The 19,908-nt window shown below is 54.6% G+C and overlaps 1 protein-coding gene across 1 annotated transcript in view; it reads left to right on the top strand.

Annotated features, from left to right (window-relative positions):
- Positions 1-326: 326 nt before the first annotated feature.
- LOC146863509 (uncharacterized) overlaps positions 327-19,908 on the top strand; it is a 546,139-nt gene continuing 526,557 nt past the window's right edge. The window contains exon 1 of the mRNA XM_085642941.1: positions 327-792. Within this exon, the coding sequence (XP_085499067.1) occupies positions 707-792 (86 nt within the window). The 5' untranslated portion in view covers positions 327-706. The remainder of the gene's footprint in view (positions 793-19,908) is intronic.

Genomic DNA, 19,908 nt, shown 5'->3' with positions numbered 1-19,908 from the left:
CTCCCCCTCCAGTCTCCACAACTCTCTCCTGCCCTCCTCCTCTCCCCCTCCAGTCTCCACAGCTCCCTCCTGCCCTCCCCCTCTCCCCCTCCAGTCTTCACAGCTCTCTCCTGCCCTCAGCCTGTCTCCACAGCTCCCTCCTGCCCTCCTCCTGCCCCCCTACTACCCCCTCCAGTCTACACAACTCCCTCCTGCCCACCTCCTCTCCCCCTCCAGTCTCCACAGCTCCCCCCGCCCTCCCCTCCCTGCCCCAGACGGTTTGTTTAAGGCTCTAGGACAGGGGAGGGTGCTGAGGGCTGGGAGGAGCCAAGGCTGAGTTGCTTTTCACTCCAGAACTTTTCCCCCGGAGCCCAGTGAGCTGTGCCCTGTGCCCAGTGCCAGCCTCGCCCTGCTGCCAGCCTGTGTGTGCCAGGGGGCGTGAGAAGCGGCTGCAGAGACAGGAGCAAGAGAGAAGGGGTCAGAGGAGCCTGGACGAGGCGCCGAGAAGGACTGGACGAGGGGTGAGAGCGCAGGAGGACCGAGAGGACCGGGAGGAGGGGAGGAGGAGAGAGGAGGAGAGGAGGAGAGAGGAGAGAGTGAACCGAGAGGAGAGGAGAAAAGAGAGTGGAGGAGAGTGGACCTAGAGGGGCCTGGACCAAGAGGAGGGCAGCAGAGGACCTGAGTGAGGCGCGCAGAGAGCGGCCTCTCTGGACACGGGGGGGCCACCATGGGCTCCGTGAACCTGGACACCTACAGCCTGTCCCTACTAACGGCCAAGGAGGACATCCTGAGCGGGAGGTGCTCCACCAACTGGTAAGGGGCGGGGGCAAGGACGAGGGGGTGTGGAGAGGGTCTGGGGGTGCAGCCTGCTGACTCGGGGGCTGCACAGCGGGAAAATGACCCCGTTCTGATGCAATAGGGGATTGTGGACGAAGCACGGTGTGATCATGTGGTAAGATGTGGCGGTATGTGGCAGGACGCGGCAAGATGCGGTGCCCTGACTCGGAAAACGTCTCTCTCTACATATAGGGTTCATTGGGCTTCGGGACTCACAGGCCCCTGCTTCCGGGGGCCCTTTCCAAGCGTTGATGTTGTCACTGGTCCCCACGCAGTCCCTTACAAGTGCACCCCTGCCCCCTCCCCACCCGGGAAAAACTGCTCCACTCCCCCCACTCAGAGACACCCCTCTACTCTGACCCACTCGGAGACACCTCTCTCTCACTCAGGGGCACCCCATCCCACTCAAAGACACCTCTCTCTCACTCAGGGGCACCCCATCCCACTCAGAGACACACCTCTACTCTGACCCACTCGGAGACACCTCTCTCTCACACAGGGGCACCCCTTCCCACTCAGAGACACCCCTCTACTCTGACCCACTCGGAGACACCTCTCTCTCACACAGGGGCATCCCATTCCACTCAGAGACACACCTCTAATCTGACCCACTCGGAGACACCTCTCTCTCACACAGGGGCACCCCTTCCCACTCAGAGACACACCTCTACTCTGACCCACTCGGAGACACCTCTCTCTCACACAGGGGCACCCCTTCCCACTCAGAGACACCTCTCTCTCACTCAGGGGCACCCCATCCGAATCAGAGACACACCTCTACTCTGACCCACTCGGAGACACCTCTCTCTCACACAGGGGCATCCCATTCCACTCAGAGACACACCTCTAATCTGACCCACTCGGAGACACCTCTCTCTCACACAGGGGCACCCCTTCCCACTCAGAGACACACCTCTACTCTGACCCACTCGGAGACACCTCTCTCTCACACAGGGGCACCCCTTCCCACTCAGAGACACCTCTCTCTCACTCAGGGGCACCCCATCCGAATCAGAGACACACCTCTACTCTGACCCACTCAGAGACACCCCTCTACTCTGACCCACTCGGAGACACCTCTCTCTCACTCAGGGGCACCCCATCCCACTCAAAGACACCTCTCTCTCACTCAGGGGCACCCCATCCCACTCAGAGACACACCTCTACTCTGACCCACTCGGAGACACCTCTCTCTCACACAGGGGCACCCCTTCCCACTCAGAGACACCCCTCTACTCTGACCCACTCGGAGACACCTCTCTCTCACACAGGGGCATCCCATTCCACTCAGAGACACACCTCTAATCTGACCCACTCGGAGACACCTCTCTCTCACACAGGGGCACCCCTTCCCACTCAGAGACACACCTCTACTCTGACCCACTCGGAGACACCTCTCTCTCACACAGGGGCACCCCTTCCCACTCAGAGACACCTCTCTCTCACTCAGGGGCACCCCATCCGAATCAGAGACACACCTCTACTCTGACCCACTCGGAGACACCTCTCTCTCACACAGGGGCACCCCATCCCACTCAGAGACACACCTCTACTCTGACCCACTCGGAGACACCTCTCTCTCACTCAGGGGCACTCCATCCCACTTAGAGACACACCTCTACTCTGACCCACTCGGAGACACCTCTCTCTCACTCAGGGGCACTCCATCCCACTCAGAGACACCTCTCCACCCCCTGCCACTCAGAGACACCCCTCTACTCAGACCCACTCATAGACATTCCTCTCAGGGGTACCCCTCTCACTCAAGAGACACACCTCTACTCTGACCCACTCGGAGACACCTCTCTCTCACACAGGGGCACACCATCCCACTCAGAGACACCTCTCTCTCACTCAGGGGCACCCCGTCCCACTCAGAGACACGCCTCTACTCTGACCCACTCAGAGACACCTCTCTCTCACTCGGGGACACCCCCATCCCACTCAGAGACACACCTCTACTCTGACCCACTCGGAGACACCTCTCTCTCACTCAGGGGCACCCCATCCCACTCAGAGACACCTCTCCACCCCTTCCCACTCAAACACACCCCTCCAGTCTGACCTACTCAGAGACACCCCTTTCTGACTGAGGGGCACCACTCTCACTCAGAGACACAACTCTAGCCTGACCCACTCTAGTGTACACCTGTGTCACCTCAGGACACCTCTATATTCGCTCCCACTCACAGACACCTCTCTCACTCAGTGACACCTCTCCAGGCTCAGGGTCACCTGTCTCTCACTCAGTGACCCCTCTCGTCTCAAGGGCGCCTCTATTTCACTCAGTTACACATCTCGCCTCGGGGCACTCCTCTCTCCCTCAGTGACACCTCTCGCCTCAGGGGCACGGGCACCCCTCTCTCACTCAGTGACACCTCTCTAGCCTCAGGGTCACCCCGCGCTGCTTTACCCCACCCAGGCTCACTTTGACTCCATAATACCCTCACTTCCTAACTCACCAGCCCCAGACAGGGTGAACCTACCTCGCAGCGAGGCCTGTCTGACCCCCCTCCCCCCCCCCTACCCCCCGAGAGCTCTCTCATGGAGGGTGTTGCACCAGAGACAGACCCCGGGAGTCATGTCGTAGAGCACCCCATACGCCCCGTGGGCTGCCCCAGGCTCAACATGCAAGCAAATACATACATACATACACACATGTGACAATCGCTGCATATAACATGCATGCTACATTCTTACACGCATAACTACCGCCTACATACACAGTATAGAGATTTTATACATGCGGCATGTGAAGTGCATACATACTGCATGTACACGTACTACAGAAGTACCAAGTGCATTCATCTTATACACACGTACTACGTATGTGTACTTACATGCATACAACATACATTCAAAACACATGGGTATATACATACTGCATACTGTACATGCAAGCAATCAATCAATCAGGGCTTTATATAGCGCGGCTATTTACCCGTAAGGGGTTCAAGGCGCTATATACTGCATACTTACAGCATGAGTACACACATAGACACCAGGTGGTGATTGAATATGTCTAGTGGCTTGAAACGCGGATTTGCCCCGGTGGCGCTATGCAGTATGGGTTTTGAATGGGTGATTGAGATTCCCGGGTCCAGGGAGCCTTAGGCTTTCGATGACGTACGTCTCCAGGGGCTACGGGCGCACCGGCTTTTTGGGAAGGTGGGGACCCTCGTGGGGAACCCCTCTTTGGAAACACGTCCCTTTTTGTGAGGTCGCACTCAACCGAAAGCGCTTGGAGGAGCCTGGCGGTGGGGCTGTTAGACCGTCACCATTGGGTATAGCGCCTAATGTAACTGAAGCGTCTTCGGAGCGATTGTGGCTATATCACAGATAGACGAGCCTATGCGCCATGCTAGGGAGTCACATGTTGCAAAGTGCTGCTTATACTGGGCACTTCAAAGCGCTACATGTCCAGGAAGAGCGCGCGTGTCCTAACAGAAGCAGCACGGAGACCGGTTGCAAGCCCGGGTGATGCTATGGCGCCCTTTACGCGTTCTCTGCTCTAGTGGCGAGAAGTACGCAGTCGTAGCACTAGCTTAATTGCTTCCAACTTTATTAAGAGCTTTTGCGACCAAAAATATTTTACATATTCCGAGGGGACGCCGATTGGTCGCTTCATTGCGCCCGCCCATGGCAAGACGAGAAACACAGGAGCCGCCTGACAGCTGTTGGATGGGTGAGGATAGGACGCCCAGCTTCCGCCCCGTCCCTCGTTTGTTTCTACAAGTCCTTTGTAAAGCGCCTATGCACGCAGAGGGTACTTCTAAGCGCTATGTGCGGGAACAGCAACAGCATCGACAGTGCACGCACATTGTGGGTGCATTTAAGCCCAGTTTCCCAGCTGTTCTAATGTTCTCGTAATAACTGGACCTTAGATCGGACCGGGGCATGGCAGGCAAGCCGGACTGAGGACGGGGCCGAGCTGATAGACTTGCTCCGGCTCGGCTCCAGTTCCTATGGGTGATTCCTGGCTCTGTCTCGGCTCTAGTCCCTTGGGGGATGTCTGTCTCTGGCTTGGCTCTAGTGCCTGGGGGATGTCTGGCTCTGGCTTGGCTCCAGTCCCTTGGGGGGGGGGGGGGGGGTGCCTTGCTCTAGTTTGGCTCTAGTCCCTTGGGGGGTGGGGGTGATGCCTGGCTCTGGCTTGGCTCTAGTCCCTTGGGGGGTGGGGGGGATGCCTGGCTCTAGCTTGGCTCTAGTCCCTTGGAGAAAGCTTGGTTCTGGCTCGGCTCTAGTCCCTTGGAGAAAGCTTGGTTCTGGCTCGGCTCTAGTCCCTTGGAGAAAGCTTGGTTCTGGCTCGGCTCTATGATTCGACGAAACAGTACCTAGCCGAGCATCTCAGGCGCTGCGTTTTTGGTTTCCTCGCGCATCTTTAAAAGACAAAAATACTTAACATGGGAGAACCAAGGACATGAAATCTGATCAAGGATTGACGATGCCAATAGTCCTGGCTTTAAAGGAATGTTGCACCATAACGTGAAGCATTGCTGGTGGACAGCGCGGGGATAGATATGTATTTGTGGAAAAGCAAAGAGCTGTAGAATACATTTGGGATGGGGTAAAAGGTCAGATGACAGATGCACTGTCCAGCCAGACCTAAACATGCATATATGTTAATGGCTGCCCTCCTCCGATGTGTGCTGCTGCCAGACATACATGATCTAGTTACCGCGAGACACTTAAATATCATTCCAATGGCGTTTGTGTGCGCCTGAAAGTTCAAGCTCAGGCAGCTGGATAAAGAAACCCCGAGATCGCTGCCGCCTGCAGGGTCAGCACTTTTCAGCGGAAGCGCACAACTTCTGCCCAATCCCAGCACGTGGGCGGAGCCGAAGCCCCTCTCTCGTGACGCTCACATAATTGCCTGGCGACCGCTGCACTGTCGATCCAGACCATAATACAAGGGTTACTCTGAGCCTGTGTCTGCAAACCAGAGGCCTCTCAGAGACCTTGGGAGCCAGAGTTCACTCCTGGCAGTCTTAGGGCACTGGGCACGGGTGCCAGTAGCCCCCCCCCCCCCTCCTCCCCCCTCCTCCCCCCTTTACTTCGGGTGACCAGGCGTCCCGGATTTGCCAGGACGGTCCCGGTTTTTCACCTGCTGTCCCAGCTGGGGTGGTAACACTACTTCCAGCAGGCCACAGGCTCACAGTGGCCTAAATGGGAACGTCATGGCCTGGGGTTACTGAGGGGGGGGGGGGGGGGTCTCAGTACTGGAGGGCGGCGGGGCTGGGGTGGTAACACTACTTCCAGCAGGCCACAGGCTGGCAGTGGCCTAAATGGGAACGTCATGGCCTGGGGTTACTGAGGGGGGGGGGGGGGTGTCTCAATACTGGAGGGCGGCGGGGCTGGGGTGGTAACACTCTACTTCCAGCAGGCCACAGGCTCGCAGTGGCTTAAATGGGAACGTCATGGCCTGGGGTTACTGGGGGGGGGGGGTCTCACTACTGGAGGGTGGCGGGGCTGGGGTGGTAACACTACTTCCAGTAGGCCACAGGCTTGCAGTGGCCTAAATGGGAACGTCATGGCCTGGGGTTACTGAGGGGGGGGGGGGGTCTCAGTACTGGAGGGCGGCGGGGCTGGGGTGGTAACACTACTTCCAGCAGGCCACAGGCTGGCAGTGGCCTAAATGGGAACGTCATGGCCTGGGGTTACTGAGGGGGGGGGGGGGGTGTCTCAATACTGGAGGGCGGCGGGGCTGGGGTGGTAACACTCTACTTCCAGCAGGCCACAGGCTCGCAGTGGCTTAAATGGGAACGTCATGGCCTGGGGTTACTGGGGGGGGGGGGGTCTCACTACTGGAGGGTGGCGGGGCTGGGGTGGTAACACTACTTCCAGTAGGCCACAGGCTTGCAGTGGCCTAAATGGGAGCGTCATGGCCTGGGGTTACTGAGGGGGGGGGGGGGTTCTCAGTACTGGAGTGCGGCGGGGCTGGGGTGGTAACACTACTTCCAGCAGGCCACAGGCTGGCAGTGGCCTGAATGGGGAGGTCATGGCCTGAGGGTATGGGGGGGGGGGGCTCAGTCCTGTGGGCGGCGCGGCTGGGGTGGTAACATTCTACACTGCAGGCCCTGAATGAATGCGTGAATCAGGTATATCGACAAAGAAAGGGTGAATGAATGTTCCGCGCCTGTATTGCACAGCTGTTACAGGATGGTTGCGCATCGCCCATGACGTGTTTGCAGGACTCCTCTTGTGTGCAGCAGTGCACTCTGGGTAGGTCGGCAGTCTCGGGAGCAGCCCCTCCGCTGCTCATTAACGCCTTACCACTAACTCCCCACCTCAAGACTCTCCTGGGGTCCCCGCTGTGACCTCCTGTGACCCAGATGTTAGCCAGTGCTTCACACAGCCGAGCTATCCCTCCTTCCCTCACAGAGGCTGTTGAAGGCCTGTTTACCCAGGCGGGGCAGAGGGTACAGGGTCACCCATAGACACCTGTAGGGTCACCCGCGAGGAGTCTGCAGAAGAGCACACAGTGCGCTCGCAGCCCTTTAAAGGAACCGAGAGCGCCGGGGCTCAGAGAGAGGTCACCCTGCTGTGTAAACAGCCTCAATAACAGTTCCACAACCCCGGGCTGTGTGGAGACTTCTGGGGGAGCTGAAGAGAGGGTGCTTAATTTGAGGGTTCTTCATCCCTTAACTCCTGTAGCGTGTGTGAGCCACCGTCCGTCCACCTACCTACCTACCTACCCATCCATCCATCCACCCACCCAGCTCGTCCATCTGTCTGTCTGTCCGTCTAGCTATCCAGCTATATCAGTATAAACATTTTAAAATGACCTCAACAAACTAGCTTACAGAGATGCAAAGGTTGCAACTCAAAACCGAAAACGACATAAAAGGTAAAACTTAATATATTCACCATTGTACCTTTTTCCCTGCAGTGCACACCCAGCTCATGACGTCACATATTAGATCATCGACACCATCATTGATGACGCATATATATCTTTAGGAAAGTATGTCGCACCAACTGAGCTCGGTGCATGCATTTATTGATCATTATCGATTCCTCCATGTATATAGCGCCCCTGCACCGGCTGTCACCAGGCGCTTTACATTCCACCAGTGTTGTCAAGGGACAGATCACATTGGGGCGGGAAGGTCGGATCACTTTGAAACTCGTCTTAGCCGGCTTGATTCCGAAGTTTTTTTTTATAGCGCCTCGTCTAGGAATTGTCGAGAAAGGTGAGCCTTGGGTTGTTTGAAAAATTGAGTGGAAGGTCACCTGTCTGACAGCGGGAGGGGGGTTGGGGGGGGGCAGTGTAGGTTGTCATGGCAGCACCAGGGAGGGACTGCTTCTGAAGAGTTGATGCCTGTAAGGGCGCGTGTCTTCGTGTGCGGCTAAGTACAGGAGCAACACGTGCTGAAGGGGCCCTTGGCACAGAGGTCAGGGTGGCTCTGACTGGAGCAGCAGGTGCTGAAGCTGCCCTTGGCACAGAGGTCAGGGTGGCACTGACTGGAGCAGCACGTGCTGAAGGTGCCCTTGGCACAGAGGTCAGGATGGCACTGAGTGGAGCAGCACATGCAAAAGGTGCCCTTGGCAAAGAGGTCAGAGTGGCACTGACTAGAGCAACACGTGCTGAGGCTGCCCTTGGCACAGAGGTCGGAGTGGCACTGACTGGAGCAGCACGTGCTGAAGGTGCCCTTGGCACAGAGGTCAGAATGGATCTGACTGGAGCAACACGTGCTGAAGGTGCCCTTGGCACAGAGGTCAGGGTGGCACTGACTGGAGCAACACGTGCTGAAGGTGCCCTTGGCACAGAGGTCAGGGTGGCTCTGACTGGAACAGCACCTGCTGAAGGTGCCCTTGGCACAGAGGTTAGGGTGGCACTGACTGGAGCAGCACATGTTGAAGGTGCCCTTGGCACAGAGGTCAGGGTGGCTCTGACTGGAGCAGCACGTGCTGAAGGGGCCCTTAGCACAAAGTTCAGGGGGGCTCTGGCTGGAGCAGCACGTGCTGAAGGTGCCCTTGGCACAGAGGTCAGGGTGGCTCTGACTGGAGCAGCACGTGTTGAAGGGGCCTCTGGCACAGAGGTCAGAATGGCACTGACTGGAGCAACACGTGCAAAAGATGCCCTTGACACAGAGGTCAGGGTGGCACTGACTGGAGCAGCACGTGTTGAAGGGGCCTCTGGCACAGAGGTCAGGGTGGCTCTGACTGGAGCAGCACGTGCTGAAGGTGCCCTTGGCACAGAGGTCAGGGTGGCACTGACTTGAGCAGCACGTGCTGAAGGGGCCCCTGACACAGAGGTCAGGGTGGCTCTGGCTGGAGCAGCACGTGCTGAATGTGCCCTTGGCACAGAGGTGAGGGTGGCTCTGACTGGAGCAGCACGTGTTGAAGGGGCCTCTGGCACAGAGGTGAGGGTGGCACTGACTTGAGCAGCACGCGCTGAACGTGCCCTTGGCACAGAGGTCAGGGTGGATCTGACTGGAGCAGCACGTGTAAAAGGTGCCCTTGGCACAGAGGTCAGAGTGGCACTGACTGGAGCAGCACCTGTTGAAGGTGCCCTTGACACAGAGGTCAGGGTGGCACTGAGTGGAGCAGCACATGTTGAAGGTGCCCTTGGCACAGAGGTCAGAGTGGCACTGACTGGAGCAGCACGTGTTGAAGGGGCCCCATGGCACAGAGGTCAGGGTGGCACTGAGTGGAGCAGCACGTGCTGAAGGTGCCCTTGGCACAGAGGTCAGGGTGGCTCTGTACAGGAGCAGCACGTGCAAAAGGTGCCCTTGGCACAGAGGTCAGGGTGGATCTGACTGGAGCAGCACGTGTAAAAGGTGCCCTTGGCACAGAGGTCAGAGTGGCACTGACTGGAGCAACACGTGCTGAAGGTGCCCTTGGCACAGAGGTCAGGGTGGCTCTGACTGGAGCAGCACGTGCTGAAGGGGCCCATGGCACAGAGTTCTGGGTGGCTCTGACTGGAGCAACACGTGCTGAAGGGGCCCTTGGCAAAGAGTTCTGGGTGGCTCTGACTGAAGTAGCATGTGCTATAGGTGCCCTTGGCACAGAGGTCAGGGTGGCACTGACTGGAGCAGCACCTGCTGCAGGTGCCCTTGGCACAGAGATCAGGGTGGCACTGAGTGGAGCAGCACATGCTGAAGGTGCCCTTGGCACAGAGAGCAGGGTGGCACTGAGTGGAGCAGCACATGCTGAAGGTGCCCTTGGCACAGAGGTCAGAATGGCACTGACTAGAGCAACACGTGCAAAAGATGCCCTTGACACAGAGGTCAGGGTGGCACTGACTGGAACAGCACGTGTTGTAGAGGCCCCTGGCACAGAGGTCAGTGTGGCACTGACTGGAGCAGCATGTGCTGAAGGTGCCCTTGGCACAGAGGTCAGGGTGGCTCTGGCTGGAGCAGCACGTGCTGAAGGTGCCCTTGGCACAGAGTTCTGGGTGGCTCTGTACAGGAGCAGCACGTGCTGAAGATGCCCTTGGCACAGAGCTCAGGGTAGCACTGAGTGGAGCAGCAGGTGCCGAAGGGGCCCTTGGCACCGAGGTTAGTGTGGCTCTGACTGGAGCAGCACGTGCTGAAGGTGCCCTTGGCACAGAGGTCAGGGTGGCACTGACTGGAGCAGCACGTGCTACAGGGGCCCTTGGCACCGAGGTCAGGATGGCTCTGACTGGAGCAGCACGTGCTGAAGGGGCCCTTAGCACAGAGGTCAGGGAGGCTCTGTACAGGAGCAGCTGGTGCTGAAGGGGCCCTTGGCACAGAGTTCTGGGTGGCTCTGACTGGAGTAGCACGTGCTGAATGTGCCCTTGGCACAGAGATCAGGGTTGCTCTTTACAGGAGCAGCACGTGCAAAACGTGCCCTTGGCAGAGAGGTCAGGGTGGCTCTGTACAGAAGCAGCAGGTGCTGAAGGGGCCAATGGCACATAGTTCTGGGTGGCTCCGACTGGAGCAGCACGTGCTGAAGGGGCCCTTGGCACATAGGTCAGGGTGGCTCTGTACAGGAGCAGAACGTGCAAAAGGTGCCCTTGGCACAGAGGTCAGGGTGGGGCACCAGAGACCCCTACTCTATCAAGGTATGCATGGTTTCTTATGCCCCCGGGGCACCAGAGACTCCTACTCTATCAAGGTACCAGGCACCCCTTCTCTCTGAATGCCTGTCTGGATTCTGGTACCCCCAGGGCTCCAAGGATCCCCTCTCTATGAAGGTATGCATGGGTTCTAATGCCCTGGGGCACCAGGCACCCCTTCTCTCTGAATGCCTGTCTGGATTCAGGTACCCCCAGGGCTCCAAGGATCCCTTCTCTATGAAGGTATGCATGGGCTCTGATGCCCCCGGGGCACCAGGCACCCCTTCTCTCTGAATGCCTGTCTGGATTCTGGTACCCCCAGGGCTCCAAGGATCCCCTCTCTATGAAGGTATGCATGGGTTCTAATGCCCCTGGGGCACCAGGGACCGCTTCTCTATATAGGTATGCATGGGTTCTGATACCCCTGGGGCACCAGGGACCCCTTCTCTATGAAGGTATGCATGGGTTCTGTAACCCCCGGGGCACCAGAGACCCCTTCTCTATGAAGGTATGCATGGGATCTAATGCCCCTGGGGCACCAGAGGCCCCTACTCTATGAAGGTATGCATGGGTTCTAATGCCCCTGGGGCACCAGGGACCCCTTCTCTATGAAGGTATGCATGAGATCTGATGACCCTGGGGCACCAGAGACCCTTTCTCTATGAAGGTATGCATGAGATCTGATGTCCCTGGGGCACCAGAGACCCCTTCTCTCTGAAGGTATGCATGGGTTCTGTAACCCCCGGGGCACCAGAGACCCCTTCTCTATAAAGGTATGCATGGGTTCTAATGCCCCTGGTGCACCAGAGACCCTTACTCTATGACGGTATGCATGGGTTCTAATGCCTCTGGGGCACCAGGGACCCCTTCTCTATGAAGGTATGCATGGGTTCTGATACCCCTGGGGCACCAGGGACCCCTTCTCTATGAAGGTATGCATGGGTTCTGATGCCCCTAGGGCACCAGAGACCCCTTCTCTCTGAAGGTATGCATCGGTTCTGTAACCCCCGGGGCACCAGAGACCCCTTCTCAATGAAGGTATGCATGGGTTCTAATGCCCCTGGGGCACCAGGGACCCCTTCTCTATGAAGGTATGCATGAGATCTGATGACCCTGGGGCACCAGAGACCCTTTCTCTATTAAGGTATGCATGAGATCTGATGTCCCTGGGACACCAGAGACCCTTTCTCTCTGAAGGTATGCATGGGTTCTGTAATCCCCGGGGCACCAGAGACCCCTTCTCTATGAAGGTATGCATAGGTTCTAATGCCCCTGGTGCACCAGAGACCCCTACTCTATGACGGTATGCATGGGTTCTAATGCCCCTGGGGCACCAGGGACCCCTTCTCCATGAAGGTATGCATGAGATCTGATGACCCTAGGGCACCAGAGACCCCTTCTCTATGAAGGTATGCATGGGTTCGGATGCCCCCGGGGCACCAGGCACCCCATTCTCTCTGAAGGTATGCATGGGATCTGATGCCCCTGGGGCACCAGGGACCCCTTCTCTATGAAGGTATGCATGGGTTCTGATGCCCTCGGGGCACCAGGCACCCCTACTCTATGCCGGTATGCATGGGTTCTAATGCCCCCGGGGCACCAGGCACCCCATTCTCTCTGAAGGTATGCATGGCATCTGATGCCCCTGGGGCACCAGGGACCCCTTCTCTATGAAGGTATGCATGGGTTCTGATGCCCTCGGGGCACCAGGCACCCCATTCTCTATGAAGGTATGCATGGGTTCTGATGCCCCCGGGGCACCAGGCACCCCTTCTCTCTGAAGGTATACATGGGATCTGATGCCCCTGGGGCACCAGGGACCCCTCCTCTATGAAGGTATGCATGGGATATGAATCCCCTGGGGCACCAGAGACCCCTTCTCTATCAAGGTATGCATGGGATCTGATGCCGCTGGGGCACCAGGGACCCCTACTCTCTGGCGGTATGCATGGGTTCTGATATCCCCAAGGCACCAGAAGCCCACCCCACTGTTCTATGAAGGTCTGCCTGGGATATGATGCCCCCCGGGGCACCTGAGACCTCTACTCTATGACAGTATGCATGGGTTCTAATGCCCCTTTGGCACCAGGGACCCCTTCTCTAGCAAGGTAGACACGGGTTCTGATGCCCCCGGGGCACCAGAGACCCCTACTCTATCAAGGTATGCATGGGGTCTGATGCCCCCGGGGCACCAGAGACCCCTACTCTATCAAGGTATGCATGGGTTCTGATGCCTTCCCTGTGAGGGATGTATCGATTCTGATGCCCCAGGGGCACTATAGACCACCCTTCTCTATGTAGGCCTGCATGGGTTCTGATGCCCCTGGGGCACCAGAGACCCTACATTTCTCCAATACTGAGTGTCTTTGAGATGGGTGAAGCGCGGAGAGCGAGACGCACTCTGGATGAATGCATATGTAAATTAGGTACCAGCCCGCTTTTATCTGCTCTGCTCTCCCTGAAATCGATTTTCCAAACTTGGGTTGTCACTATATTGTGGGGAGCCTGGGAAATTGTCATTTTAGATTTTTTTTTATGGAAACCATGGCAGCAGGTGAATAGTTCCCATGGGTCGCTCTTAACTCTCAAACTGCCAGGGTTTCGTTGGCACTGCTGAAACTGAAGTAAACAGAGAAATGTCCGCTGTCCATGGGGGAACATTCGTGCGGTTAATCCCAGACTGAAGCCTTTTCAGCCCTGCCCCTCTCCCAAGGCACAGCTGCTTTGAGCACTCGGAGGAAGGCCTCAGTTTCACGGATAGGCAAGTCTGACCTCTTCGGGAGGGCTTCATGTCCCAAGTGAGGGCCTAGACCCGGAAGTGAACTGAAACATCCGGGACATCAAATGCAGCCGGACGCAGAGGCGTTCGAAGACCTCACCAAAGTGGCCATTGGCCAGAGCCCCCACCTTCCAAGGGCCCCCACTGTCCAAGGGCGTCACTGGAAAAATGTACTTTCTCTCTTTGACGTCTGTCGATTCTATTTCATTATCTAAATGTCTCTCCCTCTCTGCCTGCCTGTGCCTCTGTGTCATGATAAGGATTTTTTGGGTCCAAATTATACATATTCCGACTGTTTTTGTGAGACCCTTTTTAGTATTGTTTGGCATCAGTGGGTAATACATTTCAAAATGTATCCCTTACGGGGCCCCCAAAATATGTCTTGCCTGAGGCCCCCAAATCCTTGAGATGAGACTAGCTAGACAGACAGCTGCTGCAGCGGCTCACGTCTCGTGGTAGCGCCGGCAAGACCCAGGCTCCCTTCAGAGGGTTAGAGGTAGCGCTATAATGTAAGCTACAGTGTCAATACATCCTTCAAACAAGGCAATAAGGTTAAATAAAAGTGAGAAGCGAATGTAGACCCCATTGTTGTGTCCCAGTGACGCGGCGGCACAGTCACGCCACGCCAGGATACAGTGATCGGGTGTATTGCGCGGACAGTGAGGTACCCACAAGCACTCGCTGCATGGCTGGTGCAGAGCTGCCGACGAACGTCCCCACCCTGCGCGACTTTCGAACAAACCATATTCATTCTGAGGCAGGGGTTACTAATAGAACGCCCTCAGACTGTAACATTACATTATTCCTTTACACACAACAAAAAAGGATAACACAAAACACAATACTCAACACACAAATCCACGCTTGCATCTCGGGGAGGTGCATTCAGCAAAAACACTGCCCGCGTGGGCCGAAGAATACCAGCTGTCAAAATCCGTAGCAGCTTCGGCCTGGTCTCGTGTATCACGGGTTCATCACATAGTCCTGAACCGTCTGGGACAGAGTGACCAAGATTTATAAACCACACAAAGGTCCATAGGCGTCTAGGCGCTGTAGTATAGCAAACCACGCAGTGAACTGTTAGAATACAGATAATACTGTGCCTATCTATAAAGGGAACAGCCACGCTTTTAAAGCTTTCCTAAAAGGGAGATACGTTTTCTGGGATGTAAGATATTTATTTATAAGGTTTTATATAGCGCGAACATGACCCACGAGGGTATCAGAGCGCTTTACAGTATATAGTTATAAAGACATAAGAAATGAGGTAGCATACACGCATTTGGTATTCGTCATTACTTACAAAACAGGTAAAAGGTATAAGATAACATAGGTGACCAGTGGACGACACATGATGATCCCGGAGGGCAACAGCATATTACAATCTACACAGTTATTGAGCCTTAGGCCAGTCTTGTGGAAATAAACAAACCTATAATGTTCTCTTGCAATCCACACGAGGTAGCCAGTGATATGAGGATCGTATCGGTGACTCGATGCCAGCATAGGATCGAATCTTAGGACGTGAAATTGTTCATTAGGAGTATTTTTACCTCTTTTTTTAAGGCGGTAAAGGAAGAGATTCCCCGAACCGCTGGAGGTAGGGAGTTCCAAATCTTTGGAGCGATACCTGAAAAAGCTCTGAAACCAGTTCTCTTTTTATGGAAGGATAGTGGGGAAGAATGTTCCAGAGTGTTGCCGCTGCCCCTGAAAAGGCTCTGCATCCCCATTTCTTCCAGTCTCTGGGAACCGTTACCCAATTTTGGCTTGCTGAGCGGAGATTTCTAGTGGGCACATACCATTTAAACATGGCTTTGATGTCAACTGGACTTGCCGCATACAGAGTTTTATGTACTGTGCATAAGGTCTTAAACCATACACGTTTCTCTACCGGAAGCCAGTGCAAATCTCAGAGTCCTTTCGACACCGAATGCGGCTTAGGAATGCCCCACGTAAGCTGTGCCAGTGCATTCTGCACAAGTTCCAGCCTTGCTAGAGTTGACAGGTTGGTCTCAAGGTGGATGACAATACAATAGTCTATCCTTGAGAAGGCCACAGCAAGAGCGACGCGCTTATGAGCGAAATACCTTCCTCAGCATTTTGATCATCCAGAAACACATTGAAACCCTACGATTAACATGGTGGTCCGGAAACCCCTCACTATCCAGAAGGATTCCCAGATTTCTAGCTGTGCCCACTGGAGTCAGCAGTGTGCCTAACATGTCTGGCACGAGTCGCTATTCCAAATCGAAGTAAGACCACCAAAGAGCCGTACTTCTGTCTTCTCTCCATTCAGCTTCAAGTGGTTCTTGGCCCAGAGACTGAAGGTGTCTGTGGTTCCCTGCGTGTCTTTAGACATAGAATTAATCATCTGAGTGTCATCGGCATATGACAGTGTCTTTAGGGGGCGACTTCCATAGATTGTTCTGGGGTAAACCACATCCGTACCCCTCCGGTCTCGGGGTGGGGTCCCGGTGTCTTCTGCTTCCGACTGGGTGGCTTGAGTTGTTAGTCAGAGATCATAAGTGGACACTGGTTCCTCAGGGTGAAGGACTGGTCGATCAGTTCTTCATCCAGGCCCTCGAGGTTCTGATGATGTCACCCGTCTGGGGTGAAGGTTCCTGTGTCTTGATTGGCTCTCGGGGGATACGTGGAACAGTTTGAAACAAGAAACGCTCCTGGTGACGGTCTCTCGACCTCGTGCTGCTGACACCATGGCACCTCGGATCCTCAGATTTGGAATAGGAGTTGGACCTTGCTCCCTGGGGGGTCCCTCACCAGCACACAGATGCCTGGGGTCTTGGCTTTCCTGGGCTGCTCTCCGTCTGGAAGGAGCTTGACTGCTGGGCCTGGGGCCTTTTCCCACGGAGGATGGTGCGGAATGACATCTTCGACCCTTCATCCAAAGCAGAGGGTGCTGGGTGCTTCCCTGTGGTGGTGAAACGCGTTGATGGCTTCTTGAACACGCCGGTCCTGCGCCCGGGCCAGCTGGGTCGCTTGGGTGATAGTCCCGATGAATCTCGCGACCGCCCATTGGCTTGAGGCCGCACGGTGTGATCTTGCTGTGTTTGGTCCTTCGTGATGAGAGGGAGTCGGCGAGGTCCTGGCCGTTGAAGGGTGGGGGGGGGGGGGGGGGCATTGTCAGTGCAGAGGCGTGAGTAGCCATGATTTCCTCTGATTGTGGTATGGTCTCCTCTGTGGCGTGAACTTCACTGTTTCCTCCTCGCTGCTCTTGGAGGAATCATCTCTGACCACCGACAAATGCCTCCTGTCTGTGAGTCTTCACCGTCGTGGTGGCCAAAGGAGCAGGTGACAAACAATACCATTTGATGAAGATCACACGGTTTGCCACACATCGGAGGTAGGATTGGGACTCGATTCTCCTCGGTCCTTATCCCATGACAGGATTGTCAAACCCTCCATGACCGCCGTCCGGCCGTTTCTGTTACAAAGCACGTGCTGACAGGGGTTTCATTCAGTCGGATCAACTCCAGAGAAATACAGCCGCAACTCGAGTTTAAAAGGAAAAAGCCTGGCTGGATTAGAGTTCTTTTTAGGTCTCGGCTGCGAAGGCTGCGCTTGCGCAGTCTCGCTCCGAGATTTAATGACTTGGAGAAGAGGGGCTTGAACCCGCCCCTCTTCTCCCCTGTTCTCCATTGGCTGGCCTCTTGAATGCTGGCCAGCCATTGGAGAAGAGGTCAGTCATTCAGATTAGGCCCCGTCCTTTTCGGATCGGGGGGCGTGTTTTTTGCGAGAAGTCTCAAGGAGGAGACAACAGCAAAACACGCCCCCGAATCCGAAAACGACGCTGCCTTTCTCCGAGGCATTTCTGTTTTGCCTCGGAGAAAGGCGGTGGTGTCTTCAGGTGCCCTCGGCTTGTTGTAAACGCAAATAGTAGCTTTAATTTCATGAATAAATATGGTTACTCAACTAAATAATTATTAGCCAAGCGGCTTTTAATATATGCATTTAAGAATTTTGCAAACTATCTTAACAGCGATTTTACAAAGCTGTAAAATTCATTTATAGATTAAAAAAAGTTTAAAGTACAGAGAAGAGAAATTGCACTTCCCGTTCGGTTTCTAACGACGTATTTGATTACTGTGTAGTTTATTTTAAATACTTTTCCTTAAAAGATTGAGGATTCACGTCTTCCTCGAGTTGGTCTCCTTTGCTCAACTCGAAGGCTGTCGTGTTAGTTCCTTCTCTATGTTGGCAGCTCCACATGTTTTGTTGCAGTGACGCGAGTTTCCTGCACCTGTCCATGTGTTCAACAAGCTGTAGCAGGATTTTGCAGGACTTAGTAGATACCGGTACCGTTACCATGGAACCCTTCATGCTGTATCCACCCCCCGATTTTAGCTCTCCTCCTCCCGGTTTTCTCCCTCCACCCCCTAGTTTCAGCTCCCCGCTTCCCGGCTTCTGTTCCCCACCCCCACCACCACCTCCTCCACCTCCACCTGAGCCCCCTTGGGATTGTGGGTTCGAGTCCCATCTGGGGTGGATTAATGTCATTTTTCCTGCTTTTGCCTGGACCGAAGCATTATTGAACCTACCGATTTGCTTACTGCGCAGGGAGCCCAATTGAAGGTCGAAAGAGAGAAATTATAAAGTGAAGTGTTACTGAGTCTGACTGGGAGATATGTATTTGCGCGAGAGATATTAGTGTATTTCGGAATTCTACGAATTTAAACAATGTTTGTTTGAACTGTAGTGTTTTTTGGTAATTCCTTCAGAGATCTGTTTGTGTGATGGCCTGTAAAACGTCGTCCCCACACAATTTATGTGAACTTCCGCGTAGACTGAGCCCCGCAATGCCCTGAATTTTTAACCTTCGTCTTGCTTGTAACTCAGAATGTTTACAAGATGGAAGTATGCGGAAAAAAATAAATAATTGCCCTGCGCCTGCGCAGGAGCACTTACTATAGGAAGGGTCATGGCAACGGCGTGAAATATAGAGCCCTAGTGGCCTAATGGATAAGGTACTGGCCTCCTAAGACAGGGATGGTGGGTTCGAGTCCCATCTGGGGTGGCTGGTTAAATCAGAGTTTTTTAATGTTATTGGCAAGCGTCCTATTTTGTTTGAATCTTCAATCTCGTGCACTGCAGCGTAATGGATTCGATCTTCAATCGCATGAACTGCAGCGTGATGGCTTCGTTAGGATTCCGGTAAATTCTATTTACACAGACTTTAATCATCCACAGCAGTGGTATTTTGCACCTGACCGTGAAAATATTTATTTAAGATTATATATTATTCATTCACTCGCCCAGGTAGAAATCGTAACTATACGCCGCTCAATAGGGCTGAAACATGATGGATTAACCTGTTGACTTAAGCGCTGACATTTCAAACTCTGATCACCGCAGCATGGGTATTTTTGAAGACTGTATGTACTTGTTTTATACCTAATAACAACGAGTGGGTAGACATCGGTTATGGAGGAAGTAATTGTAGCTTGAGATTTCTGACCGTAGTAAGTAGACCCAGTGGCCTAATGGATAAGGCACTGGCCTCCTAAACCAGGGATTGTGGGTTCGAGTCCCATCTGGGGTGCAGCAAAGAAGTGTATTTTGCAGTTTATCCAGTTTTGTCGGGTCTTCACCCTCATCTTCATTAGGACTGTAAAGTGGGTGAAGGGGAAGTCAAATGTGTACCTCTAGTAGTTGAATTTCACAATATCAAACAAGAACAAGCATTTACAATGCAATGGTCTCGGCATTGGTAAAGTTAGAGCTGTTGGCATTGCTCATGACATTATTTTTGTTTTTGTTTTTAAAACATTTAAAGAAACGGCATTGTCATGAGCAATGCCAATAGCTCTAACTTTAACAATGCCGAGACCGTTGCATTGTAAATGCTTGTTTCTTTCTGAAACGGTGCAGTCTGGGACCCTTGGAGTGCATCCCCCCGACCCCCTTTCTCGCCCCCCACCCCGCGTGCAGCGCTGTCATGGCCTGTGTCCTCTCATAAATAACGCACGTGCGCAGAACACCCCCTGCACGTGAGATCCTGTAATTAGGACAAGATGGCCCTGGGACCCCAGGGTGTAAATCACGAGCCACGGGTCAGGGGGGTCTGCGAGCCCCACTAGAGCTCAAGAAGCCCTGACAGCCCTTTCTGCAGGGGGTACTTTATAGGGTGTTGTACATCAAGACTTGGGGACAGGAGGAATGTGGAAAGACCCCCAGGCAGCTGCGGATAAACAAGGGATTATGGCGAGGATCTATTGGGGGGAGGGCTCTAGGAGCGAGAAAGTGAGGAGAACAGGAATGTATTCTAAAAATGCCA

The sequence above is a fragment of the Triturus cristatus genome, chromosome 2_2, assembly GCF_964204655.1.
Source record: "Triturus cristatus chromosome 2_2, aTriCri1.1, whole genome shotgun sequence".
Taxonomy (NCBI): Eukaryota; Metazoa; Chordata; class Amphibia; order Caudata; family Salamandridae; genus Triturus; species Triturus cristatus.
This window is presented reverse-complemented; position numbering and strand designations above follow the sequence as displayed.